Below are 22310 nucleotides of genomic sequence, written 5' to 3' on the forward strand. Positions count from 1 at the left end.
CCAGTCTATTCAGGCTCTGCCCCAGCACGCTCGTTCTTGTCAACAGCATGTGCCCAAGGCCCCTGCTGCTCCCCAGTCAAAGCAAGGGATGAGTTTTTGACTGACTCCAGCAGACCAATAGCCACTGTGAAAGTGTCCATCCCAGATGACTTGCCTGTCAGGGGGAGGCTGAAGTTTTTTTTCAAGAAAGGTGGCCTCTTATAACCTCCGACCAGTGGGTTCTCCAAATAGTCCATCTCGGATACACCCTCAATTGGTATCGGAAACCTCCAAATCCCCCCCCCCCCCCCCCCGAGAGCTCATTCCTTCAACTCTTCACAAGTAGATACTTGCAGAGGAACTCTCAGCCCTTTTGAAGGCCCATGTGGTCAAACCCATTCCACCAGGGAAAGAAGGGCAGGGATTTAGTTTTGAAGTTGCTGCGAGCTTCCGTGAGAGGTCACGACAACTATTTTCTGAAGCCAGCCGCAAGGGACAGGAGCGAGGGGGCTGTGCTTTTGCCCCCAACGACTCTCTGGACCACCAAGGATTAAAAGGTAGGTCCAGGGGGAGGGTTGGGGGGGTGATGTGGGAGGGAGTTTAAACTGGATGTGGGAGGGAAGGAAAGAGGAGGAGCTGGGAGGGGGAATCCAGCACTTTAAAAAGCTTTTTAGAGTTATGCAGCTGCGGGACCAAAATTCAGCTAAGACCCACACAGTTGTCTTATACAACCAAGGTTGAATTTCAGCCGGGTTCACATAAGCTCCACATTTAGCCCCCAATATTCAGTGCTGGTGCCCGGACATGACCCGGCACTGAATATTAGACGCTAATTCAGCTGGCGACGGTAAACGTTAAAAAAAAAAAAATTCTCACTCCAGCCGGCTGAATATCGGGGAGTATAAGTTTAGTTGACTGTGAACTTGAATCACTGGGTTTTAAACTTATCTGCATAGAGGTTGACGCTCGTAAATTTCCCCTATATCAGCGAGGGCAATTTCTGCAGATAAAAATCCCATAATTTTCAAATGGATTTCTGAAAATAAAATTAGCCTCATCATCATGAAGTACTATTTTCATTTGGATGTCAGCAAAAGTGCAGCACAAGCTTTATCTATGCTTAGTTTCCTCTTTTTTTTTTTTTGCTTATGTTTTCAGATCTTAGTTATTTTTAATGTCATTGCCTCAGACTTTCTGCTTTCCTCCTCCGTTTGTCCTCCATCATTCCTTCTAGTCTTAATTTAGGATTTTATATTGTCAAATTTACTGAAAAGAATATTTCCAGAAACCCTCTCAACTAAAAGATGGCTGAAGCTACTCTTCTTTTTATGTGTCCAGTGAATGTACACATATTTTTTTTGTCTAACCAGTTCTTAGAAAAACTAAAAAGTGTAAATAAATAATATGTTAGACTTGCTGCCCACATTCGCCACGAATTAATATGTTACAAGAAATTCTACCCACTTCTCCAGCAATTAATATGTTGGAAGAAATGAGTTATTTTGGGGAAAATAGCTCGAGAGCAACTCGCTACTGTTTATAATTTAAGAGCAAGCGCTGTATTTATAAGTTTTAGGATATTAATTTCTCCACCAATCACCAAAGGTGATAATTGCAATAAATTAAATATATTAAGTATATATATATTCAGAACACAAAGAGACCGTATTTTTAGATTCAAAAAAGATTGATTTAATATACAATTTCACACGAGAGGTAGGTTTTTAAGAGGAATCTTTACAGGTAATCTGTGCTTAAAATAGAACAAAGTAGCAGGTCTAGATCAACTTACAAGTCCTTGTTACAAGCATGCTGTGGTCCAGCAGGACTGATGAGCACATGTTGAGGACAGGAGGCATCAGCAGATCCCAAGAGAGCAGCAGGTCCCAAGAGGAGGAGGTTCCAAGAGGGCAAGCTGGGCTGTTTCCAGGCCTTTTATAATGTTAGCAGAGAAGCATGGTGTGTGCATGTCTTGGATATTTTGCAAGGCATTATGGTTAATGTAGTCTGTTCACATGACCACATTATAAGTCCTTCTTTCTGCAGATGTCCTGGCGTCCATTTGTCTGATAGATGATTGAGCTTCTTTTGTCTGATAGATGGGCTTCTGAGTCTGAGTAATAGGTGGAGTTTCACTGTCTTTTGTTGCTGTAGCCTCTGTGATTGATTCTTTGGATAGGTGTTGATGGGCTTAGGTAACCACCCAGGCTAGTAGTTTTCCAGTGGAGAGGGGGGAAGTAAAGTCTTTGCAGCTGTATATTTTATATGATTTGGATCTGATCCAGCAAAACCAATAACTCTGAGAATTAAACTTACATCATGCTACATATTTCAGTAATAAACTGATACCGTTACATTCCCTCTCTTGGCTCCGAGTGAAAATAAATTTTTAATATATTGGAATGAGGAGCCATAAAATGAACTATAAAAGCTAAAATTAAAAAAAACAACTCTAACTTAGTACAGTAGCATAATTTCAAAAGAACAATAGCAAAGGTACTGAACTGTTTACATGGGCATGTGTATTGGGAGAGGTGAATCTTTTAATAATGGACATTGAACAGACTGGACCGTGCAGGTATTTTTCCTGCCGTCATCTACTATGTCACATCACTATGAATCTTGGAATATGTCCTTAGCTGGGATATGACTGTTATAAGCAAAAAGACTCATCATTATTACTTTGTTTGCTCATGACTTACATTTAGGTAGCTAGGGTTAAGTTTTCTGTGGTCAGTTTCATTAGACTTCCATTCAGTCAGGTGGCAGAGTATGGCTTTGCTCTGGTTTAAAATAGGATTGCAAGTACACTTTATATGACTTCAGCCACACAAGCATCATTTTGCTCTATTTCCAGAGACCACCTCTTTTTGTGTCACCTGCTCAGGGGCATAGGCTGCTCCCAAGTTTGTGCCACAGGATATCTTACCCAGTATGCTAGCCAGATCAATAGCATGAGAGTGCACAATTGACCAATTTACCACCGCAATGGGGTGAAACAATGTATTCAGTCATATTTTCAGCGTTTGACATTCCAAGGAAAAATATTCTATGAATGTTTCCTAACACTGTGAATGTTTCCCTATATTTTCTATTTCAGAGGCTACTGTTTCATTAGAAACAAGAAAGACATATGTATGCAATTATAATAATTTACACACAAAACAATTATTCCTATCATTCCTATGCAATAATATTTACTTAATCATTGACCAAATTAAAAAAAACAGAGTCATGGTATAGTGCCATGAACTACCTTTCAGAGAGAAACTTTTTATTCTTCAGAGAGAAACCTTTTATGGGTAATGAGTGTGGTAAAAGGTTACCATATTTATCTGCTTTAGCAGTGTTTAATGTAGCAAATTAATAGACAATACTCATGTGTTTAATGTTGTAAAGAATTTAGAAAAGATATGTTAATTTTGCTTTGCACACAGCCAATATTTCATTCCAGAGAGAGACATTGTGTGCGTTCTGGCTGTAATGTAGAATAAACTAAAAAGGTCAGAAACATTCCCTGTACTGATTGTACCTAATAGATCATGTAAAGAGAAACCTTCGCTCATATTTTCAAATATACACCTGTGAATATATAACCTTAGATAGCAATTGGTAGAACTTAATATATGTGTCGCGGCCCTGATGCCACTCTGAGGTAGGTGAGCTCTTAAGTTCTCCTGAGCCTCACTAGTCCCAGGAGATTACCGCGCACCCCGACTCTTCACCCGCGGCGACCGCCGTTCACCGAGGGTTGAGCCCTCAGCTGCTGGCGGCCAGCAGGACTGCTGGAACCACGGGGTGACGGTTGGCCGGACTAGGTGATAGCCGAGGCAGGGACAGTCTAGGAAACAGTTTGTAGGCCGGCTGGCCTCCACAAAGGAGAAACACAGTCTTGGGGATCGCTAGCAGGGCGGCTAGCCTCTTCGAGGAACAAACACAGACTTGGCAGTTGGCTAGCAGGGCGGCTAGCCTCATCAAGGAACTAACACAGACTTGGCAATGGGCTAGCAGGACGGCTAGCCTCTTCAAGGAACAACCACAGGCTTGGTAGTGGCTAGCAGAACGGCTAGCCTCCTCAAGGAACAAACACAGGCTTGGTAATGAGCTAGCAGGACGGCTAGCCTCTTCAAGGAATAAACACAGACTTGGCAATTGGCTAGCAGGGCGGCTAGCTTCTTCGAGGAACAAACACAGACTTGGCAGTTGGCTAGCAGGGCGGCTAGCCTCTTCAAGGAATAAACACAGACTTGGCAATTGGCTAGCAGGGCGGCTAGCTTCTTCGAGGAACAAACACAGACTTGGCAGTTGGCTAGCAGGGCGGCTAGCCTCTTCAAGGAACAACCACAGGCTTGGTAGGGGCTAGCAGGACGGCTAGCCTCCTCAAGGAACAAACACAGGCTTGGTAATGAGCTAGCAGGACGGCTAGCCTCATCAAGGAATCAACTCCGACTTAGCAATCGTAACCGGAAGGCTTCTAACACGAAAACGGAAGCACTGGACCCTCTCCGTGCTTCAGTTTAAATTCCCCGCTCGACCTGGCCTGGGGAACAGCTGGAACCAATCCTCGCCGCCCAGGCCGGCAGCGGTTCCCGGATTGGCCCTCCTATCCGAAGGGCGGAGTTCCCTCGTGGATGCGCCAATCCGGCGCGAGTGGGCGGAGCCTCCTCTCGAGTGCTGCTGCTGTGAGGAGGGCGTCGACGCCGGCGCCGCCATCTTGGCCGGCGGATCTCCCTCTCCGAGACCGGCGCTAGTTCCCTGGAGTCGCCGGCCTCGGAGCACCTTGCGGTCGCGGCGATCTCCGCGACCGCCCTCCCTGGTCGGCCCGGAGTCCTCGGGCGCCACAGTCTCCCGCTCCGGCCCGTGGAGCCCCAGGTAAGGGCCCGGAACGGGACAGTATCCTCCCCGGACGCCCCCCTCCTCCGGGGCCCGGGTTTGGATGGATATCGGGCATGGAAGGCTTGGACCAATCTTGGAGCATGAACATTAGCCTCGGGTTCCCAGGAATTATCTTCGGAACCAAAAGATTTCCATGACAACAAATAATACAGTCTTCCCCGCCGCCATTTAGAGTCAAGAATCTCCTCCACCTCGAATTCCGGTTCTGGGGACACCTGGAGATCTCTCTCCGGGACGGGAGGCGGGTGCCACCTGGACTCTTGAAACCTCTTGAGGAGGGAGATGTGGAAGGCGTTATGCACCCGTAGAGTGGCGGGTAGACGTAATCGATATGTTACGGGTCCGATTCGTTCTTGGATCGCATAAGGTCCCGCATATCTCTGTCCTAGCCTTCGGGAGGATCCTGGGATTCTTAGGTGTTTCGTGCTTAACCATACTCTTTGTCCAGGGTGAAGCACGGGAGCGGCCCGCCGGTGGCGATCCGCAAAGCGCTTGTCCTTAATCGCGGTCTTCTGTAGTTGCTCTCTAGCAATCCTCCAGACCTTCTTTAGATCGGCTACTACCTGGTCCCCGGCTGGTGTCATGGCGGTAGTCGAGAATGGCCCTGGAAGCCTTGGATGTCGTCCATATACCAGGAAAAATGGGGACTGTCCTGAGGATGAGTGGTCACTTTGGTTATACGCGAACTCGGCCCATGGAAGTAGCGAGACCCAGTTGTCCTGTCGTTGGTTGACAAAAGCTCTTAAGAAGTTCTTCAGGGTTTGGTTTAACCTCTCGACTAGGCCGTTGGTCTGCGGATGGTACGCGGATGAGAAATGACTCTCCATCCCCAAGGCTTTGCATAATCCTCTCCAGAAGCGAGAGGTGAATTGAGGACCTCGATCACTAATGACCCGAATGGGTAGTCCATGTAATCGAAAAATGTGGTGGATGAAGGCTTGAGCTAGGGCTGCTGCTGTCGGAACGCTCGTGAAGGGAACAAAGTGAGCCATCTTCGAGAATCGATCTATCACCACCCAGATCACCGTCTGACCCTGGGAACGAGGCAAATCGGTGATGAAATCCATGGAAATCTCCGACCAAGGGCTGGTCGGTATGGGTAACGGTTGCAGGTCTCCCACCGGGGGTCCTCCTACTGGCTTGGTCCGGGCACATACTGGGCACGAGGTGACAAACTGGAAGATGTCTCGTCTCATTTGTGGCCATCGAAATTGCCTCGTGATGAACTGAAGGGTCTTGTGGAACCCGAAGTGTCCCGCGTACTTAGACGCATGTCCCCATTGCAACACTCTTTTCCGGTCGGCGGCCACCACGAATCTCTTGACCGGGGCGACCTCCCCTGTGGCCGTACTGACACAAGCGGGATCTAACATAGGTTGAGTCTCCTGAGTCTCCTCGGGGATTTCAAAGGCCCGGGAGAGTGCATCTGCCGGAGTGTTTTGGGAAGCCGCTCGGAATACTAGTTGAAAATGGAATCGAGAGAAGAATAATGACCATCGGGCCTGTCGGGGATTCAACCGCTGGGCCTCTTGAAGGTATAGGAGGTTTTTATGGTCCGTGATAACCGTGAACCGGTGTTCTGCTCCCTCCAGTAAATGCCTCCACTCTTGCAGTGCGAGTTTCAAGGCCAAGAGTTCCCTGTCTCCAACTGTATAATTCCGTTCGGCTGCAGAAAATTTGCGTGAGAAGAAGGAGCACGGTTGGCGCCGACCCTCGGGGTTAATCTGGGAAATGACTGCCCCGGCCCCTAAAGCGGACGCGTCCACCTCCACCGTGAATGGCTTCTCAGGATCGGGGGTTAGAAGAATGGGCGCGGTTTCAAAAGCCTCTTTGACCTGCTGGAACGCCGCCTGCGCCTCAAGTGGCCAGTCCCGGACCCGAGCGTCCTTCCGGGTGAGCTCCGTCAGCGGGATGGTCAACCTGGAATACTGTGGGATAAACTGGCGATAATAATTAGCAAATCCCAAGAATCGTTGTAAGGCTTTCAGCCCCTTTGGTTGTGGCCATTCGCGAATGGCCCGGAGCTTGTCTGGTTCCATTTTTAACCCCCCTGGAAGTAAGATATGCCCCAAGAAAGGTAGCGATCGTCGATGGAACGCGCACTTACTTAACTTCGCGAATAGGTGGGCTTGGCGTAAGCGGTCCAGCACCGCACGGACATGCCCCGGATGTTCCCTGGGGTCCTTAGAGTAGATGAGGATATCATCCAGATAGACGATCACTGTGGAAGTGAGCAAATCTTCTAGGACACTATTGATAAGCCGTTGAAACACCGCAGGAGCATTACATAGTCCGAATGGCATTACCCGATATTCAAAATGCCCTTCATGGGTATTGAAGGCCGTCTTCCATTCGTCCCCTGATCGGATTCGTACTAGATTGTAAGCTCCCCGTAAGTCCAACTTCGTGAAGATCTGAGCTCCCTGCAGACGGTCCAAGAGTTCGGGAATCAGGGGTAACGGGAATCGGTCCTTTACGGTGATGGCATTTAGTCTCCGATAGTCTATGCAAGGTCTCAAGGTCCCATCCTTCTTGGTGACAAAGAAAAACCCTGCTCCGGCTGGGGAAGTCGACGGCTGGATGAACCCCTTCCGGAGGTTCTCGTGGACATACTCCCGCATCGCCTTAACCTCCCCTCGGGACAATTTGTATGGGCGACCCCGGGGAGGAACTGTATCGGTCTTCAAATTAATGGCACAGTCAAAAGGCCGGTGTGGGGGTAATACCTCCGCCTCCTTGGAGCTAAACACATCAGCAAAGTCTTTATACTCTAGAGGCAGGGAGCCCAATGCATCCGCTCCCTCCCCGGGCAATAAATTTAAGGCCGGACAGCTACCACCCCGGTCCTTACAGCAGGTCTCCTGGCAGGTCTTGCCCCAAACTTGAATCTCTCCCCTGGTCCAGTTAATTACCGGGTTGTGGTGTCGTAGCCAAGGCAAGCCCAGAACCACCGGGTGGATGGTCCGGGGTAATACTAGGAACTCAGCCTCCTCTCGATGGCCCTCCCCTACCTGCAAACCCAGCATAGGCGTGATCTCAGTGACCGGCTGGGGCAGAGTAGTACCCTGGATGGAGGTGATCCGCAGGATCGGCTTGCGGGGCAGCGTAGGCCATCCCATCTGCTGCAACAGTTCGAGCCCAATAAAGTTACCCCCAGATCCCGAGTCCACCAGGGCTCGGGTATGAACCTGGGCCTCTTGCCACCGTAAAGTCACTGGTAGGATGAGCAAAGTCTCAGGTAGGGGAGCAGAGTGCCCCAAGAACCCTCCCCTCAGGGTGCCTTGGGGAGCGCATTTCCCGGGCGGATGGAGCAAGTCCGGATGAAATGCCCAGCCTGCCCACAGTAGAAGCACAGTCCTTTAGACTGTCGGTGCTGTCTCTCGGCAGGGTTCAACCGTTGTCGGCCCAACACCATGGGCTCCTCTCCGGGCTCCGCAGAGTCTCGGTTCACCTGACGGGGCGCCGGCCCCCTGCTCGTCCTGGCGGAACCTCGTCCCCACTTCTGCCGCTCCACCCGGTCTCTGGCCCGCTCTTGGAATCGGGTGTCCACCCGGATACAGAGGGAAATGAGGACATCCAGAGACCCGGGAGTCTCCCTTCCTGCCAATTCATCCTTGATTCGTTCGTGTAACCCCTCTCTAAAAATGGCCGTCAAGGACTCCGGATCCCACCGCAGTTCAGCGGCTAACGTACGAAACCGGATAGCATAGTCGGCCACTGTCCCCTCCCCCTGACGAATCCGGAGCAGCTCGGATGCCACGGAGGAGGGTCGTCCCGGAATATCGAACACCATCCGGAACCGGCGCTGAAATTCGTTATAATCCCCCAAAATGGGGTCATGCTGGTCGTCCAGAGGAACCACCCAGTCCCGGGCCTTCCCCGTACAAAGACCCATGACATAACCAACCTTACTCTGATCTGACGCAAAACTCTCTGGTTGCATCCGGAAGGCTAGATTGCACTGATGAAGGAACCCCCGACAACCCTCCGGGTTCCCATCGTAACGTGCTGGCTCAGGGAACCGAGGTCCCATGCGGAACCCTCCCATACGGGGAACCGCTACGGCCTCAGGGACCGCAGCGGCCTGGTTCTGTACCTGGAGCGTGGAGAGTTGGGAGCAAACATTCTGGAGAGCCCCGGACAGGGCATTAAGCTGTTCCTGTTGCTGCTGGAGCACCTTAGCCAGGTCCCGTAGATCAGGTTGCGTCGGCGAGCTCATGGCTTCCGTTTTCTGTCGCGGCCCTGATGCCACTCTGAGGTAGGTGAGCTCTTAAGTTCTCCTGAGCCTCACTAGTCCCAGGAGATTACCGCGCACCCCGACTCTTCACCCGCGGCGACCGCCGTTCACCGAGGGTTGAGCCCTCAGCTGCTGGCGGCCAGCAGGACTGCTGGAACCACGGGGTGACGGTTGGCCGGACTAGGTGATAGCCGAGGCAGGGACAGTCTAGGAAACAGTTTGTAGGCCGGCTGGCCTCCACAAAGGAGAAACACAGTCTTGGGGATCGCTAGCAGGGCGGCTAGCCTCTTCGAGGAACAAACACAGACTTGGCAGTTGGCTAGCAGGGCGGCTAGCCTCATCAAGGAACTAACACAGACTTGGCAATGGGCTAGCAGGACGGCTAGCCTCTTCAAGGAACAACCACAGGCTTGGTAGTGGCTAGCAGAACGGCTAGCCTCCTCAAGGAACAAACACAGGCTTGGTAATGAGCTAGCAGGACGGCTAGCCTCTTCAAGGAATAAACACAGACTTGGCAATTGGCTAGCAGGGCGGCTAGCTTCTTCGAGGAACAAACACAGACTTGGCAGTTGGCTAGCAGGGCGGCTAGCCTCTTCAAGGAATAAACACAGACTTGGCAATTGGCTAGCAGGGCGGCTAGCTTCTTCGAGGAACAAACACAGACTTGGCAGTTGGCTAGCAGGGCGGCTAGCCTCTTCAAGGAACAACCACAGGCTTGGTAGGGGCTAGCAGGACGGCTAGCCTCCTCAAGGAACAAACACAGGCTTGGTAATGAGCTAGCAGGACGGCTAGCCTCATCAAGGAATCAACTCCGACTTAGCAATCGTAACCGGAAGGCTTCTAACACGAAAACGGAAGCACTGGACCCTCTCCGTGCTTCAGTTTAAATTCCCCGCTCGACCTGGCCTGGGGAACAGCTGGAACCAATCCTCGCCGCCCAGGCCGGCAGCGGTTCCCGGATTGGCCCTCCTATCCGAAGGGCGGAGTTCCCTCGTGGATGCGCCAATCCGGCGCGAGTGGGCGGAGCCTCCTCTCGAGTGCTGCTGCTGTGAGGAGGGCGTCGACGCCGGCGCCGCCATCTTGGCCGGCGGATCTCCCTCTCCGAGACCGGCGCTAGTTCCCTGGAGTCGCCGGCCTCGGAGCACCTTGCGGTCGCGGCGATCTCCGCGACCGCCCTCCCTGGTCGGCCCGGAGTCCTCGGGCGCCACAGTCTCCCGCTCCGGCCCGTGGAGCCCCAGGTAAGGGCCCGGAACGGGACAATATGTGAGCCATAGCTTGAACGATTCTTTTCTATAGCTTGCCTGCCAGTGAAAATGGTCTCTCTTTTTTTTTTTTCTTGGGCAAGGACATGGTACAATGTGAACTAATGGAGGGACTGTTAGTAGGGAGGGTCTATTAATGTCTGCTTATAGTTCTCTGTGTACCCCATAACATAAAACAAACATGTAACATGGAGACCACATGACAAACAAACAAAGAACTCTATTAGGCCTTTAGGTCTCCGATCGTCCATTCCAGATCCAGGGTTGAGCTTAACCTGTAAGTAGAACACAAAAGCAACGTACGCGGCATCCATCTTGGATTTGCCAAAGCATTTTCATTCTTTTAGAAGTGAGCAACAATTAGCAAAATTAATAAAGCACGAAGAGCACCAAAAGCATCACCTGCGGCATCCATCTGGATTACCACCGCAGTCTCATTCATTTAGAAATAAGCAACAATTAGCAAAATTATATATGGTTTTTATCTCAAGTAGAACAGCATAGATCCGTTTATTTTTAAAATATAAGTAGAACAGGATCGGATCTATTTATTTAGAAATATATCTGAGATAGCCATATATATATTAATTCCTAGCACCATAAAATCTTAGATTTAATCTTAGATTTACACTCGAACTCTGAAAAAGACAGAAAAACACATTATACATTAATTTAGCAGGTCACATGGCTCTCCGGTTCTGGTGTGGGATCCCTCTCTTGTTCACAGTTCCTTCCCATAATCTTAGACCATTGTATACGAGCAGCGTGCAGTGCAGACAGGCTTTATTTTCTTAAGCTTTAGTTTCTTTTCTATAAAAATAGCATATCTTGTTAATTCACATTAAAGCACAATATTAAGTTTCAGCTCCAGCGGGAGTTACCTATTATAAGGAGGCATTTTTAAAACTTCTTACCCAGTATTTTAGTTTCAACTCCAGTGGGAGTCACTCATCAGAAAAAAGACATTTCAAAAACAAATTACAACAGAAGCTATCACAGAGAGACATTTTAAATCTGACTTATTGCAAAGAGACATTACTAAATCTTAAATGTTCAAAAGAACAATAGAAGCTATATTTTTAATTAAAAGAACAATAGAAGCTACATTTTAAATCAAGAGAACAATAAAGCTACATTTAAAATTAAAAGAACAATAGAAGCTACATCTTTAATTCTTATCAGTGTTACAAAGGGCCATTGCAAAAAACGTTTTCTATATTCCTGTCCAACCTATTTTTTTTTTTTTTAATTAGCACCTGGGTTTCCCTGCCATCTGCAGAGTGGGTCATGCTGTGGAGAAGTCCAGTCCAGGCTGGATGCATCTCCTCATGTTTCTAGGAATTAATCTGCAGGAAGGGCTGACAGAATGTCAGTTTCTGGTCCAGCAGGACTTGCAGTTATAAGTTTCTGTTTATCTGGTGGCAAATTTCTCTTGTTATTGTTAGCTATCTGTAATATCTGCAAGGCTCCATGAGATTTTAAAATGTCCCATGCTTGCTGGTGGTTTTCAGTAGCTACATACTGAGGAGCTGATTTCTTTATTAGAGGTTCCCTTCCATGGGAGCTTAGATCAGAATGCAGCCCAGGTGGTGCATCTGTGTGCTGAGGAGCTGAACATTTAACTGGAGGCTTACCTTCATGAGCATTTAAATCAGACTGCAGAACAGGTTGTGCATATATGTGCTGAGGTTTTGGATGCTGTGAGGGGGTCTGAGAACTAATGGTTCTAGTTGAACCTCCTGCTACGGGTGTGGACTGTGATACTGTTACCATAGCTGAAACAGGCATGGCTGTAGCTGTATTTGGGTCTGGAGGAGCACATGGGAGATCCGTAATGGCTGAAACCTGCAAGCGAGAATCCTGTAGCTTTTGTTTTAAGGTTTGTATCTCCCTGTGACAATGTGCATGCTCTTCACCTAGAGTGGGAGTCTGCAGTGATAACTCTCTGACTAAATGCTTCAAGTCTGGGACCTGGCTGGCTTGTATTTCTAAGGCTGAAATTTGGGTCTGCATCTGATTGTCTTGGGCTACCTGCTGTTGGACTTGCTGTTTAAGAGAATCTACTTGATAACTTAAGCAACTAGTCATTGTGATTAAGAACTCCTTTTCATTCTCTATCTGCATACATTCTCTCTCTTTGGCTAGTAATTTCTCATTCAATTCTGCATGCTCTTTTAAGGCTTTCTCACACATGGCCCACATTAACCAAGTGCATGCAGAAATTCTCTTGCTCCCTTCCTTAATTGAATATAAATCACATTTTGTTTCAGTTACATTATGGGTCCAAGGATTAGGGACAGAGGATTCTACGCATTGCTTAGGCAAAGTGGGGTTATCTATGTCCTTCTCAAAAGAAACTGCAAAATTGTTTTTTATTTTATGCCAGAGCATGCCTAAAGATTTGATTATGCAATACATAAAATACATGAGTGCATAAGTACCTAAATAAGACCAAACATCCATCCAGCACAGCATTCTGAATACCTGAAAACCTTATCAGTTTATCAATCGGAAATTTAATTAATGAAACCTGATACTCAGTTCTCTATAAAGCAGCAAAATACAAAAATATAATTTAAGAACAGTGCTATCTCATTCTAATTGCACAGAATACCTGCCCCCGTTCTGCACCAATTAATATGTTAGACTTGCTGCCCACATTCGCCACGAATTAATATGTTACAAGAAATTCTACCCACTTCTCCAGCAATTAATATGTTGGAAGAAATGAGTTATTTTGGGGAAAATAGCTCGAGAGCAACTCGCTACTGTTTATAATTTAAGAGCAAGCGCTGTATTTATAAGTTTTAGGATATTAATTTCTCCACCAATCACCAAAGGTGATAATTGCAATAAATTAAATATATTAAGTATATATATATTCAGAACACAAAGAGACCGTATTTTTAGATTAAAAAAAGATTGATTTAATATACAATTTCACACGAGAGGTAGGTTTTTAAGAGGAATCTTTACAGGTAATCTGTGCTTAAAATAGAACAAAGTAGCAGGTCTAGATCAACTTACAAGTCCTTGTTACAAGCATGCTGTGGTCCAGCAGGACTGATGAGCACATGTTGAGGACAGGAGGCATCAGCAGATCCCAAGAGAGCAGCAGGTCCCAAGAGGAGGAGGTTCCAAGAGGGCAAGCTGGGCTGTTTCCAGGCCTTTTATAATGTTAGCAGAGAAGCATGGTGTGTGCATGTCTTGGATATTTTGCAAGGCATTATGGTTAATGTAGTCTGTTCACATGACCACATTATAAGTCCTTCTTTCTGCAGATGTCCTGGCGTCCATTTGTCTGATAGATGATTGAGCTTCTTTTGTCTGATAGATGGGCTTCTGAGTCTGAGTAATAGGTGGAGTTTCACTGTCTTTTGTTGCTGTAGCCTCTGTGATTGATTCTTTGGATAGGTGTTGATGGGCTTAGGTAACCACCCAGGCTAGTAGTTTTCCAGTGGAGAGGGGGGAAGTAAAGTCTTTGCAGCTGTATATTTTATATGATTTGGATCTGATCCAGCAAAACCAATAACTCTGAGAATTAAACTTACATCATGCTACATATTTCAGTAATAAACTGATACCGTTACAATACATTTAACATACACAAAATTCTTAAGATCTGATTTGAACAATATAATGCTGATTTTCAAAAGCTTTAGGTATCCAGTTTTGAGAAATCAGCAGCAGCCCCCTAACTTGACTGGCCACATATCTGGGCACTCCCATAAGAAACCTAAATGTGGTTAGCCAAGTTATTCTTCTCTTCTTGTTGCTTTCACAAGTTCTTTTGCTGGGGGAACTTCCTTCATCTTCCCTTCTGACCGTAATATAATACGCCTTGGGAGCAGCTAGCTTCTTCAGTACCCCCCTTTCTCCCTCCTGAGAGAGAGTAGAAAAGATAGTACTGAGGTGCCAAGCCTTGGATGAAAATTAACATGTTAGATTTTTTCCCCCCATTTTCTTTATAATACAGACCAAGCTACAAGGCCAGTGTACCAGCTTACATTAAAAGCCCATATTAATAACAAACAATTGAGCTTTGTGTTAAGTTCCTAGCATTAACATGGGTATTATCACATAAGCTTAACAATATCTCCTCAAGATGTAATTGTTTTTTATTTTTTTTGCATGAATGAGTCTTTGTTCAAGTTGGCAAGTTTCAATGTGTTATTTCTTTCGTATGCTAATAGTTTATGAGCTGTTTGCATCTTATTACCTTTTTGGTATAGGCTTTTGCATTAAAACTCTAGTGATCTAATTAACATGGATTAAAAGTGCAGTTAGGGGGTCTACTAACAGTGTGTACCACCACATGTTATTTACTGCAGGGCATTAGCTTGTGCTGTTAGTAAGTGACCTCCTTGAGCAAAAAACTAGATTGTGCATACTAACAACACTTGTAACCCCATTAATGCTTGGGAAAGCATTTAGCAAAAGGATGGGCAACCACGGTCCTTGAGGGCTACAACCCAGTTGGGTTTTCATGATTTACACAATGAATATGCATGAGATCTATTTGCATAGGATGGAAACAGTACATACAAATTAATCTCATGTATATTTATTGTGGAAATCTTGAAAACCCAATTGGGTTGTGACCCTCAAGGACCGTGGTTGCCCACCCCTGATATAGCACACTTTAGTACATTGGCCACTGAGGGCCCTGTTTACTAAGCTGCGCTGTAGGCGCGCTAACGTTTTAGCGCTTGCTAATAGAGACACCCATTATATTCCTGTGGGTGTCTCTATCGTTACGCATGCTAAAAGGTTTGCGTGCCTACAGCGCGACTTAGAAAACAACACCCTGAGACTGCTAATACAGGAGTTTTTTTCAGTTAGACTGATTTCACCAAATAAACTCTGCACCATCTCCTTATCATTTTGTGCAAATATATGTCGTGATATTTTAATAAATGAAATAGGTTTGGTTGACAAATAGTTTCTATTGCTGAACTACTTATGGCAGTAATATTTTAGAAAATAATGGAGCCATTTAAGAGGGGATGCACTCTGAGATTTCTGGTCTAAAATTAGTAGTAGTAGACTACATATAAGGGGAGGGTGGAGGCATATTTTTAATTATAATATTACAGTACACTACAATTGAGTATATTATTGGTTCTTGTGTAACAATGATGTTTGTACTCTATAGATCCTATTTTGATTGATACTGGAATGAGTGTGGTGAGCATTCAGTGGAATCATTGTGGCAGTGTCTTAGCTGTGGCAGGCTCCCAGAAAACATCTTCCATGGACAAAGATTTTAATACTGTGCAGTTCTATACTCCGTTTGGGGAGGTAAATACAGTTTTACAACTTTTATACTACATTTTAGTTGAAGTGTTATAGCTTTTACATGTACTTTTTGTATAAATGGTAGCATAAATGCTCTGATGTCAGAAAAATAGTACAAGTAGTAAGAGTAATTTTCAGAGCCATTTCTGTAGATAGCATGGTACTTTACCCAGGGAAATGGCCTTTTATATATTTTCTCACTCTGTTTGGGGTAAAAAGCTCTGTAATGAGTAGAGGTGGAGTTCAGGTAGGATTTTCAATTGTGCACATACATCTGAAGATTCAAGAGTATGGGCATAATTTAGCCTAGAAAAATTAGGCATGCACTCCAGACCTGGCCAGATGCACGCCTACTCTCAGATGGAGACTGAGAACACCTGACTTTGAGAGCTGTATGAGTACTGTGCAGTTCTTAGCCACAGTAGTTTTTTGTTCTCCAGAAGATGGTGGACATGCAGCCCTGTAGAGTCTGATCCAGTCTGGCAGGCCTGGGGGGGTGGGGTGGGGGGGGTGGGCAAGTGAGACCCCGGGATATTTGGCACAAACACTAGACCAAAACTGTTGTTGCAGGCTGTTACTGTGTAAAAAGTTGCATTTTACCAAGTAGGTGACACTTCTAGATTACACCTCTTGGTCCTTTATTTATGGCACTTGACATACCACATATTAGCCATGGCAGAGGCAACACAGCGGTTTACAATTTAAAAAGAAGCTCAGAGCGGCGAGAAGAAAGAATAGGAGAAAGATAATAGAAAAGAAAGAGTGAGAGGTGCAGTGCTAAGTAAGACTAGAGGGAAAAAATTCTGAGGACAGGTGTCTTAAGCATTTTTTGAATGAAGTGAGGGTCGGTTGGTTTCTGATATGGAGCAGCAGATCATTCGAGTTTGGGACCATTATATCTGAAAGCGTAGTTCCTTGAGGGTTTCCGATGCAGAACTGAGGACGGGGGGAGAGTAAGTAGGTTCTATCTGAATAGTAAAATATGCTATTCAGTACAACTCTGTTAACGTCCTCTCCCATGTTGCGTTCTGGCTTAAGTGTAATCTCCTCTTTCTTAATTCTACTAAATGTGAATTCGTTCTCTTATCCCACCCCCCCAATCCATTGACTGTCACACCATCCAGTTTAAAGACTCATCTTTGATTCACAGCTCACCTTCAAACTACAAATAGATTGAGTTATCCGTTCTTCATTCTTTGCCTTTCATTGCCTGTGTGTTATTTGCCTGCTTATCTCTTCAGACCTGCGTCCTCTTATTCTTGTCCTTGTGTCCCATCTATATTACAGTATTTCACTTTACTCTGGCCTCTCTCTTTACTTCTTCAAACATCTTCAACTTGTTCAGTTCACCACCCAATGACTTTTACACAGTGCCAGTTGTTTTGATCATGTCACCCCTCTCCTCAGCTACAAATATTGGCTTCCCATAACTGCTTGTGTCAAATACAAACTCCCCTTGCTTGTTTACAAATCCTGTCTTTCAGCTTCCCACTCCTACCTTAGTTCCCACGTGATTCCTTATCGCTCCCTCTGCCGCTCTGCTAACCAGAACCTACTTACCCTCCTCCTGCCCTCAGTTCTGCATCTCAAAACCTCAGAGGGTAAACAGAGCCTTAAAGGAACCCAGTTATCCCATGGAGACACTGCAGTCAGTGATTTGTTATGGTTTGGCGTGGACAGTTTCTCACCTACATAGATCTCACAGAAGCGTATTTGCATATTCCTATTTGAAATGCTCACCAAAGGTTCCTTTGTTTTGCTGGTTTAGGACAGCACATTGAAATTGGTGATGGCCCCTTGGACCTTTTCCAGGGTGATGGTGATGGTTTCAGAGGTACCACCCAAGCAAGGAATTCTGGTGCACCCCTGTCTCAACTACTGGTTGATTCAGGCCAAATCGTTTCAGGAGAGTGAACACATTATGGCCCTAGTGATGCAATTTCTGGAGTAATTAGGTTGGATAGTGAATCCAGTCAAGAGTATTTATTTTTATTTTATTTATTGCATTTGTATCCCACATTTTCCCACCTCTTTGCAGGCTCAAAGTGGCTTACAATCCATCATGGATAGTGGAAATGAGAAGAGAATAGACATTTGGTATTACAGAAGGATTTTGGGTTGCATGGTAACGGAATACATGATGGTGATATAATAGATGTATGTATGTATGGAGTTTCACATGTTTTGATCTTTGTGGTATATCTTGTCAAAGAGATGGGTCTTTAGTAGTTTACGGAAGTTGGTCAGTTCATAGGTCGCTTTTAGGTTGCGTGGCAATGCGTTCCAGAATTGTTTGCTCGTATAGGAAAAGGTTGATGCGTGCATTAATTTGTATTTTAGACCTTTACAGTTGGGAAAATGAAGATTAAGGAATGTGCGAGATGATTTTTTAGTATTCCTGGGGGGTAGGTCTGTCAGGTCTGACATGTAGGCTGGGGCCTCGCCATGGATGATTTTATGTACTAGGGTGCATACTTTGAACGTGATGTGTTCTTTGAGTGGGAGCCAGTGTAGCTTCTCTCATAGGGGTTTTGCACTTCGTATTTTGATTTTCCAAATATGAGTCTGGCTGCCGTATTCTGGGCTGTTTGGAGTTTTTTTGAGTATTTGCTCTTTGCAGCCGGCATAGAGAGAGTTGCAGTAGTCTTGATGACTGAGTACTAATGATTGTACCAGATTACGGAAGACGGTCCTTGGGAAGAATGGTCTTACTCTTTTTAATTTCCACATTGAGTGGACATCTTTTTGGTTGTATTTTTCGCGTGATTCTCAATGGTGCCGATCAATGGTAACTCCAAGAATTTTCAGGGTTTCCGAAATTGGTAGATTTAGTTTTGGTGTGTTGATGGTGGTAAATTTGCTCGTGTTGTGTTGAGAGGTGAGTATTAGACATTGGGTTTTTTTCTGCATTGAGTTTTAACTGAAAGGCATCTGCCCAGGAGTGCATGATGTGTAGACTTTGGTTGATGTCATTGGAAATTTCTTTTAGGTCTTGTTTGAATGGGATGTAGATCGTTACATCATCAGCATAAATGTATGGGTTGAGGTTTTGGTTTGATAGTAGTTTGGCCAAGGGTGTCATCATTAGGTTGAATATAGTCGGTGAGAGAGGAGATCCCTGTGGAACTCCACATTCAGGTGTCCATCTGGCTGATGTAATCGAATTTGATGCCACTTGATATGAGCATGTGGTTAAGAATCCTTTAAACCAATTAAGAACGTTGCCTCCGATACCGAAGTATTCAAGGATGTGTAGTAGAATTCCATGATCAACCATGTCGAAGGTGCTTGACATGTCGAATTGTAGGAGTAATATATTCTTGCTGGTTGCAATCGTTTGTTTGAATTTAGTCATAAGCGTAACTAGTACTGTTTCAGTACTGTGATTAGAACGAAATCCTGAATGGGAGTCGTGTAGTATTGAGAACTTGTTTAGATAGTCTGTAAGTTGTCTGGTTACCATCCCTTCTGTTATTTTGGTTATTAGGGGAACAGATGCTACTGGTCTATAGTTGGTTAATTCACTCGCACTTTTCTTTGTATCTTTGGGTATGGGGGTGAGTAGAATGTTTCCTTTCTCCTTTGGGAAGAGTCCATTTTGTAGCATAAAATTCACGTGTTTCGTTAGATCTGTTATAAAGTGTTGGGGGCCGATTTCATAAGGTTATTTGGGCATATATCTAGTTTGCAATGAGATTTGGCGAATCTTTTAAGCGTTTGGGAGATGAGATCTTCCGATAGTATCTCGAATTCAGTCCAAATCCTATCTGCTGGGTAAACTCCAGGGTCTGGGTCCAGACAGTCTAGGAGTGCAGTGTATTCGATGGGGCTGAAAGGTATTTTAAGTCGCAGTTGTACTATTTTCTCTTTGAAGTACTTTGCGAGGTTATCAGCTCCTGGTGTGTCTTTGCTGTTGTTCATGACTGGTGTGGTGTCTAGTAGTTTATTCACGAGTTGGAAGAGTTTGTGTGTGTCATTGTAATTGGTCCAATTACGGTTTTGTAGTATAGTCTTTTGGTTTGTCTTATGGTGTATTTGTATTTTCTTTTTCCAACTCAGACAATTTAGTATCTGGGTTTTCGCTTTGACACTCAGCTCAGCCTCTAGTTTCTATAGCAGTCTAAGGGCTGCAAAATTCACTTTTAATACTCCTCTGGCCAAAAGACCCCAAAATGTTTGAAGTCATGGGGAGGAAAACCTTGAAAGGAGCTGTGCTAAATTCCAGATTCATCTCTCACCAATTACAAATAATACAATACCATCACTTATGACTGGAATGGTCCCAGTTTATTCTCAAGTCTTTCTTGCCAGAGTACTAGGCTTCCTTTGATCCAGTTTTCTATGACTTCGAAGAGTGTGGAATGCATCATGATTTGCTTTACTTAAGATGCCTATGACATGCTATCCAGAACCTCCGCAACTGCCATTTGTACACACAGAATGGAATGGCTAGGAGCATCTAGTCTCACATAAGAACATAAGAGTAGCCATACTAGGTCAGATCAATGGTCCTTGTAGCCCAGTATCCTTATTTTATGTTTATTAATTTCAAATAATGTCACTCACAATAATAATAATGACAAAGGAAATATACACAAATGATTTTAGGAAATTTAAAAAAAAGAGAGAACAACATCAGTATGGAACTAAGTCCAGGAAAAGAACAATCAAATGCAAACTTGGTTCTATACTTCAAAGTAGAGAGTTGCACGGGGACAGAAATCTTACCCGTCCCCGCTGCAATCTTGCCCATCCCCACCCATCCTCGTAAAAATTTAACCCATCCCCGTGAGAATTTAATGGTACATAAAAGAAAATTCCAGTCAGCTCCCTCAGTCTCTCTCTGGATTTGAGCCACAGCAAGGAAGGAGTGGAAGTTGAACTTGGATCACTCTGGTGTGCACATATAAGATTTGTCTCTGATTTACTGGCACTGTGTGCTGAGAGGTCACCACATGCACTTGCTAGTAGGTTAGGTGACATCTGATGCTCATGCCTGTGTCAGAGCTGAGATCTGCGCATCAGCCCGGGAGCAAAGAGGATTAATTGTAACATAGTAAGTGACAGCAAATAAAGACCTGAACGGTCCATCCAGTCTGCCCAATATTAACGAGAGCCTTGAATCAAATAGATTGAAAATTCTGCAGGAAATAAAACACTTCTTGGAATCACTGTGGATTGAAATTCCATGTGTAAAGGGGAAAAGGATAGCGATAAGAGTGTACTACGTCTGCCTGGTCAGGATGAACAGACAGATGCAGAAATGTTAAAGGAAATTAGGGATGCAAACAAACTAGGCAACACAATAATTATGGGTGATTTCAATTACCAGCAACACACAAACAATTCTACCACATACACAATTAGTTTGAGGGCAACTCTGGCAGGCACACCATAAAAAAGTGGAGAAAAAAAAGACTTCAGAAAAAATCAGTTCCACCTCGTTCTTAAAGGATACACCTTAGATATAATGAGGGAACCGTTTACAATCATATGTCTTCACAAAAAAAACTCCACATAAACTTTCATATGAGCACTGCCATGTGCCACTACAAACATTGTAGGAGACTCAATTCACTTATCCAAGCTTGGAAAATGTACTTAGCTTATTATATTGATGTCTTCGCCATTCATAAATCAATCCAGGTCCAATTGCTGTACTTTCTCAAAATTCCTCAAATCTCGACAGGGAAGCCCTGTTTCGCTGTTCCATAGCTGCCTCGGGAATATTTTCTCATCCAAGCATTTTAAATTATCTTTCGTCTCCAAGACTCCCTGGAACAGAAAATGGCTGACCATTTCAATTACCCCAATATTGACTGGGTAAATGTAACATCGGGGCACGCTAGGGAGGTAAAATTCCTTGATGAAATCAAGGACAGCTTTATGGTGCAGCTGGTACAGGAGCCGACGAGAGAAGAAAAAATTCTAGACCTAGTCCTTAGTGGAGCACATGATCTGGGCAGGAGGTAATGGTGCTGGGGCCGCTTAATAACAATGATCATAATATGATCGGATATGATATTAGCTTTGAAGTAAGTATACATAGAGGGGCATAATCGAACACGAACGCCCATCTCCGAGGACGGATACACGAAGGGGCGGGACAGACCGTATTTTCGAAAAGGATGGGCGTCCATCTTTTGTTTCAATAATACGGTTTGTGCCGGGCAAATGCATCGGATTTGGGCAGATTTGAGCTGGGCGGTATTGGTTTTCAGCGATAATGGAAACTGAAGGCGCCCAGCTCAAAAACTAACAAATCCAAGGCATTTGGTCGTGGGAGGGGCCAGGATTCGTAGTGCACTGGTCCCCCTCACATGCCAGGACACCAACTGGGCACCCTAGGGGGCACTTGTAACAATTAAAAAAAAATAATTAAAATACCTCCCAAGTCCATAGCTCCCTTACCTTGGGTGCTGAGCCCCCCAAATCCCCCCAAAAACCCACTCCCCACAACTCTACACCATTACCATAGCACTTATGGGTGAAGGGGGGCACCTACATGTGGGTACAGTGGGTTTGGGTTTTTTTTTTTGGAGGGCTCCCATTTACCACCCCTGAAGTCCACTGCACCCACTAACAACTGCTCCAGGGACCTGCATACTGCTGTCATCAAGCTGGGTATGACATTTGAG

At 45.3% G+C, this 22310-nt stretch overlaps 1 protein-coding gene across 1 annotated transcript in view; it reads left to right on the plus strand.

The window, feature by feature from the left end:
* WDR35 (WD repeat domain 35) overlaps nt 1-22310 on the plus strand; it is a 228007-nt gene that overhangs the window by 53909 nt on the left and 151788 nt on the right. Inside the window, 1 exon segment of the mRNA XM_030198830.1 lies at nt 15530-15675. Within this exon segment, the coding sequence (XP_030054690.1) occupies nt 15530-15675 (146 nt within the window).

The sequence above is a fragment of the Microcaecilia unicolor genome, chromosome 3 (assembly GCF_901765095.1).
Source record: "Microcaecilia unicolor chromosome 3, aMicUni1.1, whole genome shotgun sequence".
Lineage (NCBI taxonomy): Eukaryota > Metazoa > Chordata > Amphibia > Gymnophiona > Siphonopidae > Microcaecilia > Microcaecilia unicolor.